The 24140-nt window shown below is 34.1% G+C and overlaps 1 protein-coding gene across 7 annotated transcripts in view; it reads right to left on the reverse strand.

The window, feature by feature from the left end:
• Positions 1–24140, reverse strand: part of LRP1B (LDL receptor related protein 1B) — a 581170-nt gene that overhangs the window by 78810 nt on the left and 478220 nt on the right. For all 7 annotated transcript variants that reach the window (XR_005861415.2, XM_040703826.2, XM_422146.8 and 4 more), the window contains exons 47-60: positions 23157–23276; positions 22045–22158; positions 21694–21843; positions 18223–18345; positions 17050–17169; positions 16261–16389; positions 15200–15322; positions 14436–14576; positions 13121–13308; positions 12299–12482; positions 10128–10213; positions 6389–6511; positions 5467–5648; positions 4833–5032 (exon numbers count right to left, since the gene is read on the reverse strand). Coding sequence is in view for 6 of the 7 variants with exons in the window: in XM_040703826.2 (XP_040559760.1) it covers positions 4833–5032; positions 5467–5648; positions 6389–6511; positions 10128–10213; positions 12299–12482; positions 13121–13308; positions 14436–14576; positions 15200–15322; positions 16261–16389; positions 17050–17169; positions 18223–18345; positions 21694–21843; positions 22045–22158; positions 23157–23276 (1983 nt within the window). In the remaining variant the exon portion in view is untranslated. The remainder of the gene's footprint in view (positions 1–4832; positions 5033–5466; positions 5649–6388; positions 6512–10127; positions 10214–12298; positions 12483–13120; positions 13309–14435; positions 14577–15199; positions 15323–16260; positions 16390–17049; positions 17170–18222; positions 18346–21693; positions 21844–22044; positions 22159–23156; positions 23277–24140) is intronic.

Here is a 24140-nt window from a genome sequence, read left to right on the forward strand (position 1 = left end):
ACAAAGAAATGCCATATACTGAGTACTCGCACATGAGCAAATGTTTACTTGCCTTTCCAGATTGTCATGATAAGACAAAAATAAATTCAGATATTTGGGTATAGAATTAATTTTAGCTTAAATGGATTATGCATACATCAGAATCCAAAAATTCCTTTAGTATTTGATATATTGTAAACAATGGAATACCAGCACTGTTGACGTACAAAAATTAGGCTGTAAAACTGATATTTCACATCAACTGTGATTGACAAAAAAACCACAACAAAACTGTGATAGAATTTATGTTTTCTGTTCTTGGTGCAACAGTAAGATAGTCCCTCATGCTTGTTCTTGGCCTGTAGTGACATCAGTATTCTAAGCTTTCTAAAATTTCATGTGGTGATAATTAATGATCTATCATAAACATATGTAGTAGAAGAAACACCTACTTTTTCTTTTTTTCCAGTCTAACTTCCAGACAACTTAGCTGTTGATCTACCTCTTCATAAATGACATACATTTGTTACATGTTACAATACTAATTACTAACCTCACAGCATACATTATGGTTTGAATCACACTTTTAAATACGAGAGCAAGACTAATTGCTCACTTTTCTTTAGCAAGCACTGTGAAAATGATCGACTTTCTGCAAATTAAGAATAAAGCCAGGTTAGAGTTGTAATTATTTCCCTGCATCACCTGTTTGAAAACATTTACTCAAGATATCTACTTGCAAATCCATTAGTAATATACTCTGTAAAACACTAAAATTACATTAGACCAACATAAGGGTCAGAACTTGACCAGCACATTAATGGAAAACTTAAACAGCTGTACATTTTAATGCACATCCATTAGAACTACAGTTCATTCGGTATAAATTACTTTCTAGAATTATGTATTAAACAGGTGTTGTGTGGCCTTTTTTTCCTTTACTTTAAAGGTTTCTCATAACTATGCTACATTACAGCCTCTATGAAAGCTTTAAAAATCGGTTTGAAATAAGTTAATGACCAATCCATATCTCAAAACACCCCCAACAAATAAAACACTATGGTTGTAGCCCAGTAGTTCAGTGGATACTGCCCTAGTAGTCCAGAAGAACTTCACTAGACCAGGACTAACTACACACACTTTTAGCCAGTACAGTGTATCTCAGAGTACATATGTCATTTTTCATATACCGAAACATATACCAGGTATTACAATAAGTAGGGAATGCTTTATCCTGTTCCACTGACAGAATCTTGTAAATTTAAACTAACAGCTTATTTTGATTTTCAAGATCCTGCTCTTCTCATCTGTGAAGTAAAATGTATTACAAGGGCATATTCATAGAATCATATCATAGAATGTCTTGGGTTCAATGGGACCTCAAGGACCATCAAGCTCTAAACCTCTACCACAGGCAGCACCACCAACCTCTGTATGTAATAATAGACCAACAACTTATTCAACAACTTATTTTAAAATTATCAGGGACAAAACCCACAAAATGCAAAATCATACTTTAAGTAATGTTCCATTTATGCACAATTCCATCCCGGCTGAAACTAAGATGTTGGAAATTCATTTTCCTAATTTTTTTTTTCTACCATAATCTAATCTCCAAATGCCTTTTAATCATTACTTTCAAATTACTTCAGAACAGTTGTGAACACCCAGGTAGAAGCCAATTCTGAACAGCTTTTCAAATTAATATACTAGAGAAAAGCTTCTCACTGATAACTATATTGCAGTTAACAAATTCACTTGCAAGTTTTCAGTTTGTTTAAAGGTTCAACAAGTCTTCAGTCTTCATTTTTTATGCCCCTCCATGATGAAGCAATGAAGTGGTAAACTTTTGCTATTAGAATATAAAACATGGATCAAGTGGACACTGTCCAATTCTAATCTTGGCTCGGAGGAGTTTCTGTACTTCCTCAGCTGGACTATCAAACTCAATTTCTGTAGTTCCATTATACTGAAATTCTTGTCTTCTAATAGTGAAACTGGAAAATGGTAGGCATCTCTGTATATTCAGACCTTGGAAGGATAGGGAAACCTGCATGAGGCAATCAGATAGCCAGGGAATGACAAAGGTTCCATCTCCTTTGGGCAAATGGAACCAAAAGCAGCTGTTAAGTCTGACAAATTCTTGAATGCCTTTCTTTTTTTCTTCAAGCTTACAGAAGTAAAACAGCTTAGTGCTTAGCCAGATTAGTGCTTCAATGCTTGCTTAATCATTTACTGTGCATAACATTTGTGACTAAGCTCTAAAGACTGTTTACATAATCACGCATTAAACTTCAAATAGATAAGCAAGGTCATTTCTGCCCCTAGTGCCAAGAAGAGCTCCCAAGTAGTGTAAGATTTCTGGCCTAGTTAGCATGTTTTCCAAGTTCTTACTAGGACGCTCTTGACAATTATAAAAGCTCACTTCTCAATTGAAATGCTGAGGAATTTTACAAAAGAAAAGCAGCAGATATTCTCTTTTCCTGAAAAAAAGTTTTAAGGTTTACAAGTAACAAAAAAAAAAACTTGTAAAAAAAAGTGTTACAAATAACCTAAATTTCTGAAATACAAGTAAATAGCAGTTGCATGCAAAAACAGCCTTTAATTTAACACACGCTGTATCAAAAGATAGCCTAATATCGTCCTGTTTGTCTTTAAGAAGCTTGTAACACAAAGCACTTAAAACTGCAAACATCTCTTTACAATATGTGTTAAGATTCACCCATTCCAGCAAGAGATTTATTTTGTGGATCTTGTGGAGTCACTGTGACATCTTCCTCACACATTTTATAATGAGCAATTTAAGATCAAAACAACATATTCTCAGAACAACAACAAAACAAACAAAAAGACTCACATTAAGATAGCTGTATCCTCAAAAGGCATAGAAAATGGTAGGAAAAAAACCCCAACAACTTAGCTTACAATAACTGGCACTTCAGAATGCACTGCTCACGCTACCCATTGAGACTTTTATCAGCTCTATGAACATGTATTTGTGCTCATCATACTTGCGCCTTTATCCTTCTTCTGCATTTGAAAGTACGGAGGATAGAAAAAGCTCAAGCATCCATTAGTTCACTCTCACAATAAAAAGTGCTTCAGAATGACAGAAGAAAAATAGACCATGAAATCCATGTGAACAATATGTCTTCAAGGAACAGTCATCACAAGACATGAAACCCAGACCAGAAATACTTTACTTCTAACACTTTCGCTGTAATGCTCAGGGACTCAGATATGCTCCCTTAAGAATTCATAAATGCATTCAGCTGTCTAAAACTGGTGATGGTGTTGCTAGAAGTGAAGCTAGAAGTATCTGTGACAAATTTGGGTTCATGTACCTTCTTGGGAAGAGGTTAATTCTGTGAATATAAAAGCAGGTGACATTGATTGCATCCATTTGGGCAAGGGAAAGTCACAGGGACACCAAAGACAATATAGCTGGAATTTTGTAGGTATTGCCTGAAACTGATTAGACATTTACTGAGAAAGTTCAAAAACACGCAGGCTGAAAGAGAAAACTGAGAAAGATGTGATGCCTGCCTGCCTGTTAGGTGTGGCCATTACTTATTTCTTTCCCTTGAAGGATACATTAAGTATAAGAGGATAATTGTATAACAATTACATAGCAGGATAGCAGCACGTGGAATAACTTCGAGATTATGGAGCCTTGTTTACTCTGTCAGAAAAATAGAGTGTTAGCCTGAAGACAGAGGATGTCTGGACAAGTATTGCTTAGGTAATCAGGTTAGCACCATCAAACTACCCTTGGCTGCTATCAAGACCAATGGGAATGTTTACATCTCTCGTAGTTGCTGCAGTAGTCTCTGAAATCCAGCATTTCAAAAAGCTGTCATGGAATTTTTCTTTCCCTATTTGTAACTTATTCTTCTTCTTGAGCAGAAGGACTAGAAAATATTTTTCCTATTTTTCATCTCAGAGCAAATTTCCAGTCTGGAAATAAAGTAGCCATTTCATGAACTCTGGCCCAGAGAAAACTTGGAAGCACTGACTATAAGATAAAAGCCCCTAAACAGATGAGTTTTACCAGGATAACAGCAATTCCAAAGCTTGAGTAATGCTTATGGAAGGGAGATCAAGTAATAGTTTCATCTTAGCAGAAAAAACTCTCAAAAACAATACTAAGTATTCCATATATTTGAATTAATGTGTAAGATTATACCATAATTATACCATGTCGAATACGAGAAGCACTCATCGCAGTATAAAACATCTTTTTAAAAACTTTATAGGTAAAAGATACTAGATTTTTAATTACCTGTTAGGTAAGAAGGTGAACACAGGAATAAAAATTAGCTCATTATGCAAGTATTTCAGAAGTTATTATTCTATCCATCTACCAAGAAAGCCCCAAATTACACTTCTAATACTAGTCTGCTCACTGATTTTATGCTAAGTCAACTTTCCAGGCCTTCTCAGGCTGGAAAAAAGGCTGCTTTTAGCCACACCGTAATACATGGAACCAGAAAATCTCTCTTCCACTTTCAACAGTCAAGTTTATTATTTGGTCAAAAACACATGTAACAAGTATACTCTTGAGTACAGCATCAATAGAGCAGTCAATTCTGCTGAGTCTATTCCTAGAATTTCTGATTCATTTGACTTTTTTTCTCTTTGAACATATTTGAAAGGTGGAATGCTTGTTTAAAAATGATTTCTAACAGGAAATGAATACGAAAAGCAGCTTTTAAATGCTGGTAAAAATGGAAATATATCAAAAAAGATTGCAAAAGAAAAAAAATTACAATGCAGTCTTTACATATAAGTAACAAAGCATCAACGTTTTGGAAGTTACCAAACTAATAAAAAACAGTAGTACTTTGACCAACCTTTATGTCTATGAGATCCATCCATGTCAGAAAACTCAATATGATTTTCATCAGCCCAATACAGTCTGTGGTTGACATAATCTATTGTAAGTGCCATAGGTCTAGATATCTGTGTTTCTATGACAACAGTTTGACTGGAGCCATCCATACCAACACGGCCAATGTGAGGATACTCACAGCAATCAATCCAGTACAAGTACCTAAAAAAACCCAACAAAATACAACATTTGCTTGGTTTAGAGACGCAAAAGTAACAGTATATAATTTAGTTGACTTCAAGAATACATTGGTAATTATTCCATGATCTTTCCATTTTGTAGATAGCTTTGGGGATTTTTCTAGAACTATCTTTAACAAATATGCCGGATTTGAACAACAGTCCTCACGTTAGATGAGCTTGTAAGCAACTCACTGTGAACTAATAGCAAGTGCATTTAAATTGCTTAGGCTTGATATCTTGGAATTTGGTGTACTGCTGAGATTGAACTTTGCAAATCTTATAGCCTACACAGATGTTGACACAATCAAACTTACCACAAATATTGTATCTTTTTTTTAATAATAAAAGAATAAAAGGGAAAAAAAACCAACACACGACAAAACCTTGAATCATCGCTAATCAGTTGCTTCATACCCAGCTTGTGGATCTAAGGAGAGATCTCTAGGAAACTTCACTCTTTTGCTCACAAGGACAGTAGGGTATAAGCCATTCACTTTAGACACTTCAATAATTCTCTTTTCAGTATCAGACCAATATAAATTCTTTCCAATCCAATCAACAGCCAGTGCATTGGGAACAGCTGTGTTGTGGACTACCTAGAAAAGCAAAAAAATCACAAAAATCTATTGAGCCTAAATCCAGGCCAATTTTCTCAAATGGAAAACACTTTCTCATGAAAATTAAATGTACTCGTTATCAATATTTTTCTCTCTGAATACTGTACCAGTGTGAACAAAACTCACAGGGTATGTTACCACTCATTTGTTCCTTGTTTATGAAAAAGATCAGACATAAGAGAGGAAGTGAAGAATTCCTACGTGCATAACACAACTTCAGGAAAAATGTAAACATATGTGCTTAATAGTGGATTTGTGAACTTATTCCAATATAGAAGCAAAATAGAGAGGCACAGTTTTATTTTATTCAGGATCATTCATAGCAAAGACACAGAGTTATGTTCACTGTCTCATTCCCTCTTCAGTGAGAAACCTAAACTGAAAACCAAGGAAAACTATATATAAAGAAATAATAAATTAGTACATTTACCAAGTTTACCTATTTACACATCTTTTTTTCTTTGCCTTGCTGTAAAGCCCCACTGAAGTAAAAATTGAGTCAACTGTCAAGTTAAGTCATATAGAACTTAGCTGACAGATGCAGTCCTCTTAGTCCCTACCTGTACATCAGACAAGGTCCAAATGAATTTCAGTTTTACTATAACTTGCTGGATTATAGGTATACTCATACCTTATTCCACAATTTAGGTCACCACCATGAATTTCCCAAAATGCTGAAAAAAGTAATTCTAATATTGACATTATTAATCAACAGTTACCTTGATGTCACTTCCATTCAAACGCATTCTGTTTATCCTACTTCCATTTGGTCTGCTGGAATCAATCCAGTAGATGAACTCCTCTCTATAGTCAAAGTCTATTGCAATCACATTGTTTAGACCCTAAAAACAGGGAAAAATAAAATAAAATCAAGTCCATTTATTCAAGTAAGTTTGAAAATAGAATATTTGATAACATTCATAATGCAAATCATACTGTCTACAATAGTCATCAAAATGCTTTATTTTACTGACTGCTATTTCTGAGTACCTCTCCTTTATGTACATTACTTCTAAACAATCAGAATAAGATAAAACTTATAACCGAAAGAAATGTGGTGACGAATAACTATTGCATCTCAAAAAAAAATCAGATGTCTTGAAACTAAATGAAGCTATGACATTTTCAATTCCTAACATTAAAAGGAAATTTTCAGTAGATACTTATATTTTGCTAAATCTTTTTGTTAATTACTACCTTTGGCATTACTTTGGCAAACTAGAGGGAAAAAAGCCCACCTCACAATCATTTTCATCTGATGTAAGCACTAGAATCCTATCTCACTCAGGAATGGATTTAAAATATCCTTCTATACAGAAATATCAGCTGTTGGGAAAATGTGAGCACACTGACACTAAAATCAGAAATAGCATAACTTTCACCATCTTTAGCAGATACTTTTTTATTATTAATAAAAATGAATTGGGAATTATAAACTGTAATGTCAAAAAGCAAGAATTTTAATTCCAAAATAAGGAGGTCTTAAGTTCTCAGAGGCTAAACTATACAACACACACATACATATATTTGTAGTATATACAAAAAGCGTAAGTTAAAGACTTGGCAGGCATTTGGAAGTCTCCTGTGACTCCAGTTACCAAGCCAATATATCAAAGAGGTGATCATAGTTAAGGCAATCCTACAGGCTGGAAAGACTAGTAATTGTGTAATACTGGCTTTTCATCCCAAATGGCAGATCAGAAACAGAGGTATTATTTTCAAATGATGACCCTCATTTCCTTATCTGAGAATATGAAAGTCTTGCCTTATAATCTGCTTAACATTCTGACTTGCACTGAAATAATATTATACAAAGATGTTATCAATCAATGATGAAACAGCAACAGTAAATAGAATAGATGTAGCTTGCACTTTTAAAACCAGATCAGTTCATCATTTCTGTTATCACTCCAATGACCTTCTACTCTCAGGTATATAGGCAACCTCCCTTGTTAATGAAATTCATAGCTGTAGAGGGAATGCTCCGGACTAGCTAACAACAAAGAAGAACAATATTTAATTGCCTTGAAAGTGATTTGTAGCTTATCTGCAAACCACAGTGTAATAAGTTAAATCTATCTTTTGAGCAAAACAGGAAAAAAAGTGATCAGGCAACATAAATGATCAGTAAGAAAAGCATGAAACAAAGCAGTGTTGAAAGACCGCTCATTTTCAAAAAAAATCACATGTTCATGCATGCAGAGTTTTAGTACATAAGACTGACTGCAGTTCTGTCAGTTGTAATTGTGCTGCAAAACAATGGATCTCTTTTTGTATTACTAGAACATGTGCACCTACAGATAAAGCCCCACTCCAAGTTCTTAACAAAGGAGACAACAAATGAATGAATACAAAAGACTATCAAAAATCTATAACGTTCTAGAAATCAAAGTCAGTAACTTTTGAAAAATAAGCTTTATCTCTACACCTTTTAAAATACTGTATGCATTTCTGAAGCAACAAGGCCGATAGATGAATTTGTCTGCCTTGAAGTCTATGACTGCAAATATTTTCTTTTGGATAAACTTAGCTCCAATATTTTTCATAAAATTATTTATTAATTATAATTCAAGTAGAATTGTTTCTGAATATTTGCAACAGTTCTCTGTCCTGACCGCATCTCCTCTTCCTGCTCTGGATAGCTCTTTAAAGTCCTCCTTTCGTTATTCTTTGTCTTCTTTTTTTTTTCATCTAGACTAATTTAGAAGAAATGCTGAAACTTTTAGATGACATCAGCTGTGTAAACATCTCATCTGTTACATGCAGTACACCATATTCTAGTCCAAACTTTGTAGTCCCCTTGGTGCCGCAGTGCAAAAATAAAGGAGGTAAATAGTAAGTAAATCACTAATAATGAGGAGTCTATCTACTTTGGCTATGGATTTTGATGACTATGAGTGAAGGAAATGGAAGGCAAAGAATATATGTGAAATATAATCCAAACAGTTGACCTGTTTATGTACACTTGGATGGAAAAAAAAAAAAGGAGAGTAAAAGGCTGATACGTAACAACTCAGAGAAGACTGAAGAAACTCCTCCTTTCAGCTCCTCTACTCTGAGTTTGCATGAGCAATAGTTAGAATGACAAAGCACAGATCAAATGCACAGACAAGGGCAGTTCTCCTCCTTTGCCAGAGGAGCTCTGGTATTTGCCTTCATCTGGCAGATGTCTAAGAAAGGATTAGAGCTGATTCATCGTACCAATACAGGGACAAAAAGATGTCCTCATGCGGAAGACAGCTCACCTGTTATGCTGGTATAGCTCCCTCTTCAGCTTTCAAATCTGTATACTATCAAAAATAGCTTACATATAGGATCAAAGACTTCAAAAGCTGAAGTATATATTAGACTAGTAAACTGATATGATATGGAAAACACAGATTCTCTTAAATGGCTGGAGCTATGTTGCTCCTAATGCAGTGAAAAGGAGTTCATTAAATTCAAGACTGATAAAGTGCTGAGCCAATCTGTCGGTACGAACCATGAAGAAAATTGACTGTTGCTCCCCTCTTTTTCACAGGCTGCTAGCAATAGATATACCAGCAAAAGAGGAGAGTCAGTGAGATGCAAATGAGAAGCCATCAGAAGGATTGCAGAAGAACAAACAGACAATATGCTTGCTATGCTTAAATAAATTCAAATGATTAATGCAAGGTGATTAATTGTGTAACTACTGTTCTGAAAACCTCAACACCTCTCTTGTGACATTAAGATGCACAGCTTACTGACACAAGAAGTCATAAAAAGCCTAATGCTATTGACTGGCACAACTGATTTTCTAGTCTGTTTTGATTGTTATATTAACATTCGAAAAATAAATGTTCTCATTAAAACATATTTTGGAACTCCAATCTGTGGTAACTAACTACACTTAGGTGAAGCATAGAAGCAGAGCAGAAGTTGCTAAAATGATAGCTCTGTACTTACTAGGCAACTGGGTAACTATTTCAGTAGGTATTTTCAAATGGTAAGGGTTGTTTTTTTTTTTTCATAATAATTTAGAACAACTATACACACAAAAAAAATCAGGTTTAGCCAAGGATACGTGTTCATGCGTTGTACTACTGCAAATACTGGAATTGTGTTCATCTAAATCAAAAAACAGATTTGGGTTCTGAGAGTAATTAGCCCAAACAATACATGGCCATATATACGTAAATATACTTTGAAAATAATAAAGATATGAAAATTGTTCAAAACATATTGCAGTGGAAGAGAACCACAAATAACGTAATTTTTGGTACAATCAGAATGACTGACAAAACAACTGCCTGAGCCTTAATCATTGCAAACTAAAATAAGGTAGTTAATTTAAAATGTTATCCAAACTGTGAAGGTATTGCAGTTGTTCTGTGTTGTATACAGTGCCAATTGCAGGATGATATTTCTGTCAGTTGCATACGTTAAATAAGAATAAAAGTACGGAGTTAAACTTAGAGCATGGTACTATGATTATACCTGTTTCAACAAAGTGTAGTTGGATCCATCAGTGCTAATTTTTCTTATTTCATGATGATCAGCCAGTATTAAGAAAGGTTCCTCATCTAAACCCCGGGAGAAAGAATATATTAGACTAGCTTTTTACGTTAATTTATGGAAAAATCAGGAATACAATGCTGAAATACAGATGGTTTGAAAAATAAATGTTACATGCTCTGATCAATGTTATGGATGAAAGAAATATTTAAAACATTCAAATGTTCCAAGAAAGATCAATGATGCAGTATAAAAATGAACCAGGCAATCAATTAGTATATCTTTCAACGTAATTTAATTTGTTTTGCATTTTTAATATGGTAACCATACTGTATTTTATGCTAATTTAATGCCAGAGATTAAATTTGAAATAAATGTCATGCCACTTGTCTTAATTTGAACACTTTCAAATGATCACTAAGACACTATTGCATTTTTCTGTTGTAAAGCAAACACATTTTGAACATAGCTTTTTGAGATGTCAATACCCTATGCATTCTACACAAAACTAAACAGCTATTTGGACATAATGTGGTTTTCCAATTCTGAACTCAAGCCAGATTTGGCTTTTTTTTTTTTTTTAATCCCAGATTTCTAGTTTATTAAACAATATTCCTTCAGATACTTAATTACACCATCACTCTGAAACATCTATGAAACTGGCATATATAGTAGTAAAAATTAATGAAAAAACAGTCTGTCTTAGTTTTGCTCTATTAACAGACTGATGTACCAAAAAACTACTAATAGGAAGTACATTTAAGACTTGCATCTACAACTTAGATATTCTGATTCTGAGATGTTATGTGCTGTCCATCCCCCTCTGCTCTTGTCTGAAATACCATATCCTGCCTTACCCACGTGTTAAACTCCTAAGACGTTCTTCATTTCACAACAGAACTGAGTCATCACCCTCAGCACAGACTGTTGGTGGGTTGTGGAGAAAGCCTGCAAGGCTCTGCTCTGTTGTGAAGTCCTCAAGGCAACTTATGCAAGAAATTACGTCAAACATTCACTTACTGGCAGCTCCTCTCTACACAACCATCATTGCCACAGCACAAACAGTTTTGTCATTATCACTTTTGAAGTCCACCACATTACAACTTCAGTATACAACTATACTATGTGTTCCAGAGTCCCCTCTTGTTTGAGCAATCTATAGCTTCTCATTCAGTGAGTGGCTTGCAAGGAGTGCGGTAGGAGTAAAGTAAAAATTTCATCCTCCATCTCTATCTCATCCTGTGCTCTCTGATTACTCAGGGAAGCACCTGGGCATTAACTAGATGAACCTTAAAGTTCCCTTACAACTCTAAGGATTCCGTAATTCTATGTTCCTATAAACACAAGGGAAACAGATAATCCTGTCTTCACATCATTTAGAAAGAAACTAGATGGCTTTGATAAACAAACAAAAAAAAGCAAAAATAAGAATCAACTAACAAAATGATTTTTTTTTTTTTTTTTTTGCAAAGCTGGAAGAAGTAGGAGCCTACTAGATTTGGTCTGTACTATGAACAAAACCAAGCAGAAAATGCTAATGGATTTTTGTTTCTTTTCTGTTAACATTTTATCTTCCTTTCACTGATCTAATGAATCCTACTGACTGAAGTATATACAAATATCAGGCATATGGAGAGAGGTGTGAAGAAATAAACACCATTTTTTTGAACTTTACTGTTTATTGCATATGAGAGTGCATTCTGTATGCTCCAGGAATAATAGATTTTGCAATTTCTGTTATACTTTCCTGTTTGTTTTTTTGTTTGTTTGTTTTGCCATATACTCATTAAACAAACAGGGAACTTTCAAGGGCATCAGACGTCTTTTATATAAACATTATGTAAACATGCTATTATTAAGTTACTACGTAGTAGAATTAAGTGATTTTTTTTAAACTGTCCTGATAGTTTTTCTAGTAAAAATAATTCAATCTATCATAATCCATTGTAACAATTCACCCAAAATGCTTTGAGTACAATACATACTCAAAATAAAACTTATTACTTTCCTAGTATTTGTTGAAGAGATGTACTTTGAAGTAACTGCTTATCTTGCTCAAAAAAGGAGCAAAACACACCTTGGAGATAAGGAATATCACAGATTACAACCATAGTTGTTTTTTTTTTAAAAAAAAAAAAAAGAAAAAGCAATACCTGAAAGGGATTTGCAACCATTTAGGTTATCAGGCTGTATTTCATACCCATCTGCACACAAGCACTTGTACGTTCCATATGTGTTGATGCACTGCTGGCTACAGGGAAATCCAGATGAACATTCATCAATATCTGTACATGTTTTGCCATCATCTTTCAGTTGGAATCCAGGCCAGCATTTGCACTGGAAAAAAACACCCAAACAAATACATTCATTTGAATTACTTGTTGAATCTTTTTTATTATCTCCTGAACATGTTGCATCATAAACTATCCTCAGTTTTTTAGGTAATATTCTAAATGCATTGCTATTCATACTGTTAACAGACAGATAAAAGTACATTTATTCTCAGCTACTGGTGGTGTGATTTGTTCATGAAAACAATGAACCCTTTTTGGCATTCCTTATTTTCAATTGCACATGTGTTTATTTGGAAAGGCCTATATATAATTTTTATAACTTTTGCCCAGCAAGATGCCTGTAGATGCCCTCTCCCTGAAAGCACTCAAGGCCAGGCTGGATGGGGCTGTGAGCAACCTGGTCTAGAGGGAGGTGTCCCTGCCTATAGCAGGGAGTTGGAACTAGATGGTCTCAAAGATCCCTTCCAGCCCAAACCATTCTATGATTCTACGAATATTACTGAAGCGTTGATAATCTCTAAAATCTGTGTAACAGACACAGTAATGTGAATGAGAACTCTGAAGGTAAGACACTTCATCACAAGAAGATAACAACACAATTGAGTTTTATTACAACCATGGAATAGTTAAGAAACAGTTAAGAGTTGACATTATATTACACTATATTTTATAGATATTCACCTTGTATCCAACAGGAAGATCCTGACAATCCTGAGAGCAGCCACTAACTTTCTTACTGAGGCACTCGTTAATGTGGCAGCTTTTCTCATCAGAGCCATCACTACAATCTTCTTTGTTATTACAAACATTATTCTGAGGAATACACTTGCCATTTTTGCACATGAAGAAAGAGCTGTTACATGACTGCTCTGGAAAAGAAAAAGAGGACACAACTTTGTGTAGTTTACTAGTATTTGGAATGAATTTTCTCACAGATTAGGTCTAATGTGAGCATGAAAAAGCAAACAATTCTGTAAAAATTGAATATTAGTTTCTTAATGGTAATAATATAAATCCTTTTTATTCTTTAAAGGTTTATTCCTCCACTGGAAAACGTGTGAATTGTCCTATAAATTTATTCTCTTTTAATTGAGAAACTCCTACCTTGTCTCTGCACAAAATGCAATTGTTGTAAGATTTAGAAAGCATGGCTTCTCTCCCCCATGAGTGCTGTGGTGTTTAGTAACATGACTGAATATTCTAAAGCATCTCTTTTGCTGATGACATTATCCCCTGTTTTTCCCCTATTTGTAACACTTAAAGCAACCCAACTTGGTCAAAATTGGTCAGTGTATTTGAGACTGACCATTTCTCTTAGAAGATTACAAAGAACAAGTCGAACTGAAATACTGAAAATAAGAATTCTAATAAATATGTTACGTATTATTTATTCCATGCACTACAAATCAGCAGTACGAAAAGTTACACTGATAACACTGAACTTTTACTATCACATAGAACTAGATTTAATTAAAGTTGTCTGTACTTCTTTCAGAGAAGTTCTGTAATTAGATTTTAAAGTTAGATTTGGAAAAATTAAAGGGAGAACTAAAGCTGAAATACAAGATAACTTCAGGGAATTTCCCTCCCGTAACGAATGACTTAGTTTAGAAAAAGATCAGATTGTTAAACAGGGAACAGGGTTAGACACAGCTACAAATTCATGTATCACCGGCTATACCGTACAAATCCCAAGGCTTTCACAGTTTGTAAAATTCATTTGCAGTTTTTGTGATCATTTGAAAACTCTTCTGTATGTTCATAATATTAAGATCTTCAGTAGAACTGTCAAGAGACTGGTAACAGAAACTCCTAACGTACTCCCTAAAGTTTGAAATTTCAGCAATTATACGTGGTTTATCAAAGGGAAGGCATATTACACCAGCAAACCATTGTGTACATAAAGATACGATGTTTCACATTTGCCTAACTACAATCCCAAACTTCTGTTTCAAGAAGAATGGTTAGACAGGTTCTAAAACAATTAAATACGGACCTGAACTTTTGCATTTTCTGTTTATAGGTGCTTCATCAGAATGGTCCGGGCAGTCAAAATCCCCATCACATTGCCACTGGGAATTTAACAGGCATCTTCCATCAGCACAAGTGAACTCTCCCGGATGACAGCGACGATATCCTAGAAGTACAGTGATTTCATCCTTTGCTCAACACTTTTGACGTAGAACGTTGCATGTACAAAATAAAGACTGTCTTTTGTTCCTTTAATAGATACTAAGCAATATATGCTTACACACAAGTGTCTTCCAAGAAGGAAAAAAAAAATCAAATGTGTGTTATGCAGCACAGTATAATCCTCTGTAACAATTCTCACCAATGCGTAGTTATGCAGCTCTCACATAAGCCTAAATACATTTTCCTAAGTAATTTCCATAAGAATTGGAACTTTATCCTAATTATTAGGAAATAGTTTTCCAACAGCTATTTTAGAAATTACTATACCCACCAAGTAGTTTTACAGAACTCCTACACCACACAAGCTTTCTCTTTTAAACATGTGAAATCATTTTAACCATTCTAAGCATGTATTCTCTAAGACTTACACACACACACAAAAAGAAGAAATAGCTATAAAATTTATAAATTTCAAAGTTAAAATAGTAACATCGACTTGAATCTATTAGCGCATGAAAGCAAGGATCTTTCTTTTGCAATAGTGACTTTAAAGCAACAGACCTTGCAGAAGGCCCTATATTTAACAGTTTGGAACTTTTCTGTTTTCTCTACTTTTATTATACTTGCCACATTCCAGTGATTCATCTGATCCATCTCCACAGTCATCATCATGGTCACATACAAACTGTTTTGGAATGCAGATGTTATTACGGCACATGAAAGCATTCTCATCACAAGTGTTATTAGGGGCTAAAGAGAACACAGTACATAAAAAAGAGATGAAATTGGAAAGAATGAGATAGACAAATTTTCTTACAGAAGAATGTCCAGCAGTTAGTTTCAGTGTATTCAGCGTAAATAACTTGCTTCTTATGTAAATCATTACACAAAATAAATGGCAGAAGAATGCATGCATCTTAGTAGTGATGAACAAAGAAGTACAGGTAGCTCGCCTCTCATATAATCCAATACAGAAAGGTTTCAGAAGTTGATGCTGTCTACAACTTAAGGTCTGCCTCTGAGAAACAAGGTTTTTAAAGTACAGGTTTCCTTCCTGTGTTAGTCTGCTCATGAACAGAAACTCTTTAAAAACCATAAATACACAAAATATATCTCAATCTGGAAACAATATCACAGAATATGTATTAAGTGAAGAGACACTATTTCAGTATTTTTAATCTACACCTTTTTTGTATACAGTTATAAAACAAAACCCCTAATGAAACTACTACTGAACATTTGACACAATACAAATGTGTCTCAGATGACTGAAAGCAATAGTTTGCAAAGTGGGAGATGTTGGCATCTCCCAATTAGGGAGAAGAAATTGGGAGGTGATAGTGTATCTCTATTTATGATGTACAACTTGTCTCACATGCAAGCACCATTTTCTTCAGGAAGTAGACTGTAGTCAATGACCTGCTAATTTTCATTAGCAAACACGCTGTCTAATATGTGTGAAGTGACACACTGTTTTCAGCTGGCGTACATCAGTATCTATTAACAGAAGCTGAAGATGTTAGGCTGATTAAAACATTTAAGGATCCTGCTATGTATGCTCCATGTGGTTGTACTAACAATCTTGACTATATAGAAGTATAACTCTACAGAAATAAACAACATCTGGATATTGTAAAGGCAAAAGTGCCAAGCAAAGGAATACCACACATCTTATCAGGTAAACATACCACAGCCTGCTGTAGAGAGCTCATCACTTCCATTTGGACAGTCTCTTTCACCATCACAAAGCCAGTGGTGAGGAACACAGGCGTGGGAGCCTAGGCAACTGAATGTTCCCACAGCACATGTCACTGAACCTGAAGAAATAACATGAGGGATTACAAAGAAAATTTTTCTTGGTGCAGTACAGCAAACATACAGGCTAGCTTGTATTTTACAGTAAAATTTTGACAGTCTATTACATCTCACACTTACTCATACTCTGAATTCACTGTAAGGAAATTTAATTTACCACCACTTATGAAAACTGTCCAACAGAATAACTTTACAAAACAATTCTAAGCTTTATGTTGGGACTGTGTAAATAAAGGAACTACACTCATAAGCCACACGATCATAACGTAACTACACTCTATGGCAAGAGGCTACAGATATTCAGAACTTGCATACGTCAGCCCCATATACCTAGAAGAGAACCTTCTTACATAGAGAATATGTACCACATGTTATAGTAGTGGGAGAAAGAAAATCTCCAACTGCTCCAAAGCAAGTAAATCAACATACTGCTTGATTACATATTTCTTTTTTTTTTTCTTTTTGAACAGGATTTTGTCTAAACAAAATATTATATCCTAGCATTCATTTTTACTGTTTTGAAATGCTCAATCCATCACTTAATCTTCTGAGTGAAATATACTTGCTATAGTTGCTCCCTTCCCGCTAGCTTCATTGGATCCCTTGGACTCTTTCTGTATGGATGGTCTGACATGACACAGAGCTGAAATTATTCTACTTACCACAAATAGCATCACTCTCATCTAAACCATTTCCACAATCATCCTCACCATCACAAGTCCATTGCTTAGAGATGCACTTGTCTGCAGAACAAGCAAACTGATTCCACGAGCAGGACGAATCTAGGAATGACACCAGCCACTGTGTTTTTTTAGGTTCAAAACAGCACTGTGCTCCCTGTAGTTTATCCAAAGAAACTCTCAGCACAGAAATCTCCACACTAGTTCTTTCTGCCTGCTCAGTTGTAGCATATAAGATGAAAATAATGACAAATTTGAATGCTTCCAAACCAGATGGTGGAAATACTCTGAATAAATGCTATTACGGTGATCTTCTCGGAAATGGTTATAAAACACAGTTTAGGCAGACTTCTCTTTTTAAGGAGACTGTTTTAATTAGTGACAACAGATTTAAGTATTAGCAATAAAAAGAATTTTCAGTAATTTAAACTGGTTCAAAAATAGAATATTTTAACAACTACCTCAAAATGGCTAAGAGTTGTCAGTAGGGGAAAAAGTTTGACTAAAATCCCCTCTTTATCTCTGAAAAAAATTGATTTTCCTGTTCAACTACAACTGAATTATTGAAATTGTATGTTTGATTAATCCGTACAAATATAAAGGCCAGCTCTCACTATGAGCAAAATCAACCTGTATTGCTCCTCAGTTATGTAGAATTTAAGAACTGTAAGAGAACTGAGATGGAATGAACTCTTCAAGTTTTTAACAACTTATGTTGTATTTTATTCCCAACAATTTTGCTGTTACTGTAAATAGCTATATCTACATGGCCTCTAATGCAAGAAATTCCTTTTATGCCATAAATGCCTATTTTGTTTACTTTCTGCTACAGATAGAAAATATTAATATGGACTGATTGTATCTATAAAAACATTCTAGTGAGGAATTACAAAGAATTGGTGCAACTGTTGGATGTTAAAGAAACAGAAAAGCCTGTATGAAAAAGTTTCTTTTCAAAAAGAAAATATAGATGGTGCTTTCACTCTAGTGTATGATAGGGTATAAAATACTGAAAGTAAACATTTCTGTCAGAAAACTTTGCATGAGAGAACTTTTCCATACAGCTTTATGTTCAATCTTTAAGATACATTCACATACACTTTGTTTTGAAAATGTATCAGCAACAACAGAACTAAAATCAGATCAAATGCTCACCACAGTGCAATTCATCCACACCATCCTCGCAGTCTTTCTGCCCATCACAAAGCCAGGTGTTCAGAATACATCTTCCACTAGGACAACCAAAATAATTTTCTTCACATGTGGGTTTGTTTTGAACTGTGATAAAATAAAGAATGTAATGTAAAATGGTCTCTACTAGTATGATTAGGAACCTAATACATTTCTGCTAAATTTCTGAATACTGATGGACAACAAAGTGATTATGTTTAAAAACATAAACAAACAAAAAATATTACATAGATTATTTAACTGCGTTCATATAAATTAGGAAATATTGATGACTAAGTGTAGGGAGCCAAAACACTTCATTTATTTACACAGGAACAACATCAATTGAAAGAACCTATAGTGGAAAAGGTAGTTTAGTTTACAATATTTTATGTATGGTAAATCAAAACTGCTTGTCATTTTATACCAGCTGAAGAAATTGCCCTTTTGATCTATCCTCCAGTATCAACAAGATAACCTAATTAGGGCAGTATTTTTGTCACATTCACTGAGATAAGCAATAAATCTGATGCATGCACTGACTGTTGCCTCCAAATTTTATCACCGACATTGGAGCCAGAGATTTAGATTCTGTTATGAATGAACAAGTCATTCTTCCATGCTTTATTTCTTTGTATAGGGTCAAAGCCATTTAAGATTTACCGTACAGACATGAGGAAAGAGAACATGATAATACACATAGTTTCAAGACTTAAGAAGAAATATTAGTCTAATGAGTGGCAACGATTATTTTCAAAATTTCAAGCAAGCTCTTGGCCTGTGAAAACCCAAGCAATATCTCCTCATTCCGAGCACTGAAGATCACTAAAACTCTCTGCTAAGGTTTCTATTATTCTTTAATGTATCAGGGCTATTTATATCTGTTTGGTTAGTACTTTTTTCCCTCTATTTTCTCTTAAGAAAAGAATAATAATAATGAAGTTATGATATTTATGCCTTATTCAACTGCATGAGTATTAAAAAAGCACAAAAGAAGAAATAGGATGTCTACGATGGCTCAGTAGAGATTAAAGATTGGCTAACTACAACCACCCGTACATGAATATTTTTCCTTATTTTTCTCTAAGAACAATGGCACTGAACAAAGTTAAGACTGTTAATGGAAATTATCATATTCATAACAGAAACAACACTCAAACTTAATGTGCCAGAGGCAGGCAGTTTTGAATGAGATAGCAAAGGAAATCACGAGCGGGTTGAACTGGAATGGTATTGCATTCAAATAAAGGGATGATCCAGGCAATTAGTCACACATTAACATGATGGAACGTTTTGGAACACATTTGAAAAGATAGAATAAAGTAACACAAATAAATGGACAATGGAATAAAATGCAACATTAGTTTACTTATGCAACATTAGTTTACTGAAGCTATATCATAGTAGCCTGAAAATCTTCTTTGGGATGGTAAAAACCCTACAAACAAAGGAAATAAAGTAATTCTAAGCTATTTTGAGCTCAAACACAGCTAACACTAAAGAATTATTAGATAATCTGGAAAATACAGAGTTTGGACAGAAAACTATAATTTAACACACATCTGCCTACAGCAAGGATAAAAGTTCTTAACTGGTTTAATTGATGTTTGTGCTAAAGTTCCAAGTTGTCTTCTGGATCTTTGTAATTTTTTCATCAATACATTTGGCACAAAGTAAATGAGAATTCTAATAGAAGGTCTTGATGACAGAATGGATAATTACACAGACAAACAGAATACTAAACGGGAGTAATCAGAACATGTTAATTACTAGGCTAGCAACAATTAGGTAGTATTCAATGACGTAAAATTCAAAGTTTTATTTTTACTAACAGTAATTCTCAGAAAAAAGAGTCACAGAAGATAATTACAATCACATGGGAGCCAATTATTATAACATATGGAAATGAAATTTTAAAGTGCATGTTCACTGATACGAATAAAAAGTAAGTTTTCATCTACTGTATTGGATAGTGGCTTGGTATATTACAGGGAGATGCAAAACCAGAAGACTAAGACAACATGAGCAGATACACTATTTTCAAAGGAAGATTTCTAAAATGCCTTGGCTTACTTACTCCCATTGCATGTAAAGAGTTAGGATACAATTACTCAAAGATTACAAGATCATTATCAGCATAAGAAACAACAAACTGGAACACATGTAAAGTTGAAATTAAAAGATTAATGAGTTTCTGGAAGATTAGAAGAATACTATGGGCAAAAAGAATTACTACTAATTTTTAGTTCTATGAATTTTTGTTTAAAACTCATGGTACAGGACAGTTGTCACAAGCTTCATTTACTAATACAATATCTCCAGTTTGACCAGAAATTGATTATACTGGTCTAATTCTAAAGATCACATAACTGATTTTGTTTTTCTGTAATACTTCAGAATTCAGGGTAAGCCATATAACTTTTGAAACAAAATAAAGCAGATGTTGAAACTGTGTTTAAGAGGTACTGAATATTTCTCAAGTCTCCAGAAACGACTTTCAGAAAAGCACATTCCTGTATGTGGCATCTTCCTCTCCAACGTTACTACAGAGGTGCAGAGGATAAGCCAATTTCAACACTGAATACTTTGTTATCTTCTGAGGTTCACTAACACTACAGTCATTCTGATAAAAATTACTTAACCAAATGCCACTGAAGAACTGTCCTTCAAATTTATATTACACATACGTATACCATAAGAAAGTATGTTTCTAATATGTGAGTTTTCTGACTTATCATGAAAAATTCAGATGAAAATTTGGAATAATAAAACTCTTTAAACTGTAAAATGCATTTGCTTCTTCCTTCTTTCAAGCTGTAATTTCTACAGAAAACAACCCAAGTTCCAGCAGTAAACACTTCTTCATTTTCTAGAAGCCTAGCACCTCAGGGACTAGAGTTAAGTGTACCATAATCTCTTTCTACTGACTCACAAGCAGAACAATGGCAAAAGCAACAGTCCTGGATTCTACCCTGCAGTCTACACAAAGTACCTCAACAAAAGAAAAGTTTTAAAATAATAATAATGACAGATATATATATCTATGAAATGATTACTATCTATCTATATTAATCTGAAAGGGAAGCAATACCATCCACTGAAACAGCTCCTTTGATTTCATGTTGGAGCTTGATATTTGTGACTAACGTTCTAACCAAATACAAATGAATAATGACAGACTTAACCTGGATGAAATATGAAGTTAGGCATTACACTTGTCTTCAGAGAAATGCATTAATTGGTAAGAATTTGCATCATCTAATGAAACACAAAGACTAGTGAAAAAGCTTCACTAACATTATACTTATATCTGCATTAAATATTACGTATTGACCAAATATTTTCTAACATTAAAGAAAAATCAAAACAAACAACAACAAAAAGAACCAAGAAACATGGGAAAATATTTTTCCAGAAACATAATTTATAACTTTCAGTTTTCTTTTTGGCAGTTACCTGGGCATTTTAGTTCATCTGTATAATCTCCACAGTCATTAGATCCATCACATATCCATTCTGGCAGTATACAAAGTGAAGTGGAATTACAGCTAATAAATCCTGTAGATTTGATTCCAAGTTTATAGAAGTAAGCACAGTTTGTATTATCTGGAAGGAGACAATAAATCACTGTATCACACCTAATACAGATTGAAAGTTTTATTGCTTAGTTTTCACATTTATCTTGAATTTGCACAGTCTACACAACTGTTGTTATCCAACAAGTAATGACTATGAATGATCCACTATATAATAAGGAATAATCATGAAATAGAGGCTAAGATGAAGAACAGACAAACACGAACTTACTACAATTCTTTTCATCTGAAGCATCTGCACAGTCAATGATCTGGTTGCACTGTGCTGATTTTCCAATGCATGTCCCATCTGCACAACGGAATTCTGTTGAAGTACATGCTGAATCTATAACATATGGATTCAAAAAAATAAATTAATGTAATAAGCAGTTCAGATGCATATTATGATTACTATGTTTATAGTTTCTACCTTTTAGGATGGTGTATTCAGAACCTACTGTTCCTTCAGAAGGCCTAATGTGGTTGAAAGAATACATTTCTAATTTTTAGATTTTTTTTATTGAGCTTCAACATCTCTCTTTAGACAATTCAACTCAATTTGAGATAATCATGATGTGAGGAGGAAATAAGCCCTTGCAGGACAATCTATAAACCTCTAAAATTTTTCATTAATACCACCTGGGGGTTCTTCCTTGTATACTTTTCTCTCTACCCACAATCAGATGTTTTCAGATGCTTTAAAAGCCATCTAGTACTTGCAGAAAAGTAGCTGCTGGAGCTGCACATCATTTATCTTCACATTTTGGCATAATTGCTCCCCCAATCTTTCTGGATTGTAACTAAGGATTTGCATTGTCTGCTAGCTAGTTTTCATTCACTGACAGAAGCACAATTCACATTTTAAAATGCAAAAACTATCGATAAAAAACAGAAAACAATGCTGATACATTTTATAAAGGACACAGACATCACAATGCACCTGAGAAGCAAAGAAAGAAAACACTGTCAACTTCAAAGAAGAAACAGAGCAGCAGATGCAGAGAAGAAAGTGTATCTTTCATTCTTTCCATCTGTGGCAAAGATACTGCCTCATGTATCACTTCACGGAAGAAGCAGTAATGCTATATTTGGAGTATTCCAGAGGAAAAAAAAAAAATCTCCTAGAGCACTATAGATGTAAAGCAAACTCAGTGTTGATACAGCCCCAACACATGATCTCAAAGGTAGCAGCGTGCAGCTGCTCTTCTTTTCAAATTACGAAAAATAATTCCCAACTCCTGTAATTACAATAAAAATATCTGCACTTCCTAACTACTTCTCATCACAAAATACATATTCATAGAGCAATAGTCTGAAATCACCTTGGTAGTAACCACCATTTACCTTTACAATCAATTTCATCAGAGTTGTCACCACAGTCATTCCTACCATCACATACTTTGTTACGTGAAATACAGCGACGATTAGAACATGGTTTGAAACCCTTTCGACAGCCTCTATTTTCTGGAAAACAAGAACATAATGTAATTTAGAGATTTGATATACCAATATCCTTACACTAAAATCAGACGCACAGAAAAACATTTTAAACACATTTTCTTCAGCACATTTTGGTCATGCAGGTGACACATAGCATTAGCAATTCAGATAAAGCAGAATGAAAGATGCCACATTTATCAAATTCAGCAATAAGATGGAGTGTAAAATAACCAAAATCTATAAAAATACAAACTATTTGATAATGTTTTGTTGTTGTTGTTTTTGGGTTGTTTTTTTTTTAGTATTGAAGAATAAGGCATCTTAGTAAAAATAAAACTGACTGCAATTCTGGAATGAGAGACAAGAAATAGTGTTTTGAGATTCTACATCACATAAAACTTTCTAATTTGTTCCCATATGGCTTCCTATCTGTTCATTCAACCTATTCTCCACCCCAAAGTACTCTATGAAACTATAATAGGAAAATGTTTACTTTATCTGGTATCAACTTTAGCTGTAAAAATGACACTGGTCAACTCTGGGAGTTAAAGCAGACATTTTCATAAAATTCTAGAAGAGGCACGTATAAACATAACATCATATCAAAACTACTAAGTCATTCCTATGGGAAACAGAAGAGATATCAAGGCTATGAAATGTATATCAGAACAATGAGAAGTCCAAGAGCTACAGGCACACAAGTGATTTTCTCCATATAATATCAGTTTTTTTCTTTCTTTCTTTCTTTTTTTTTTTTTTTTAAATTAAATTGAGTGCTTTAGTATTTCCTTCTTGTTGTTCATTTCAGTGACCAGTTGGCATGTGCTAGTAGAAAAGTTGCAGAGAAATCAAAGTAATAGTGTATAACCTTGAAGGTGAAATGACTGG

Source organism: Gallus gallus, chromosome 7, assembly GCF_016699485.2.
Source record: "Gallus gallus isolate bGalGal1 chromosome 7, bGalGal1.mat.broiler.GRCg7b, whole genome shotgun sequence".
NCBI lineage: Eukaryota > Metazoa > Chordata > Aves > Galliformes > Phasianidae > Gallus > Gallus gallus.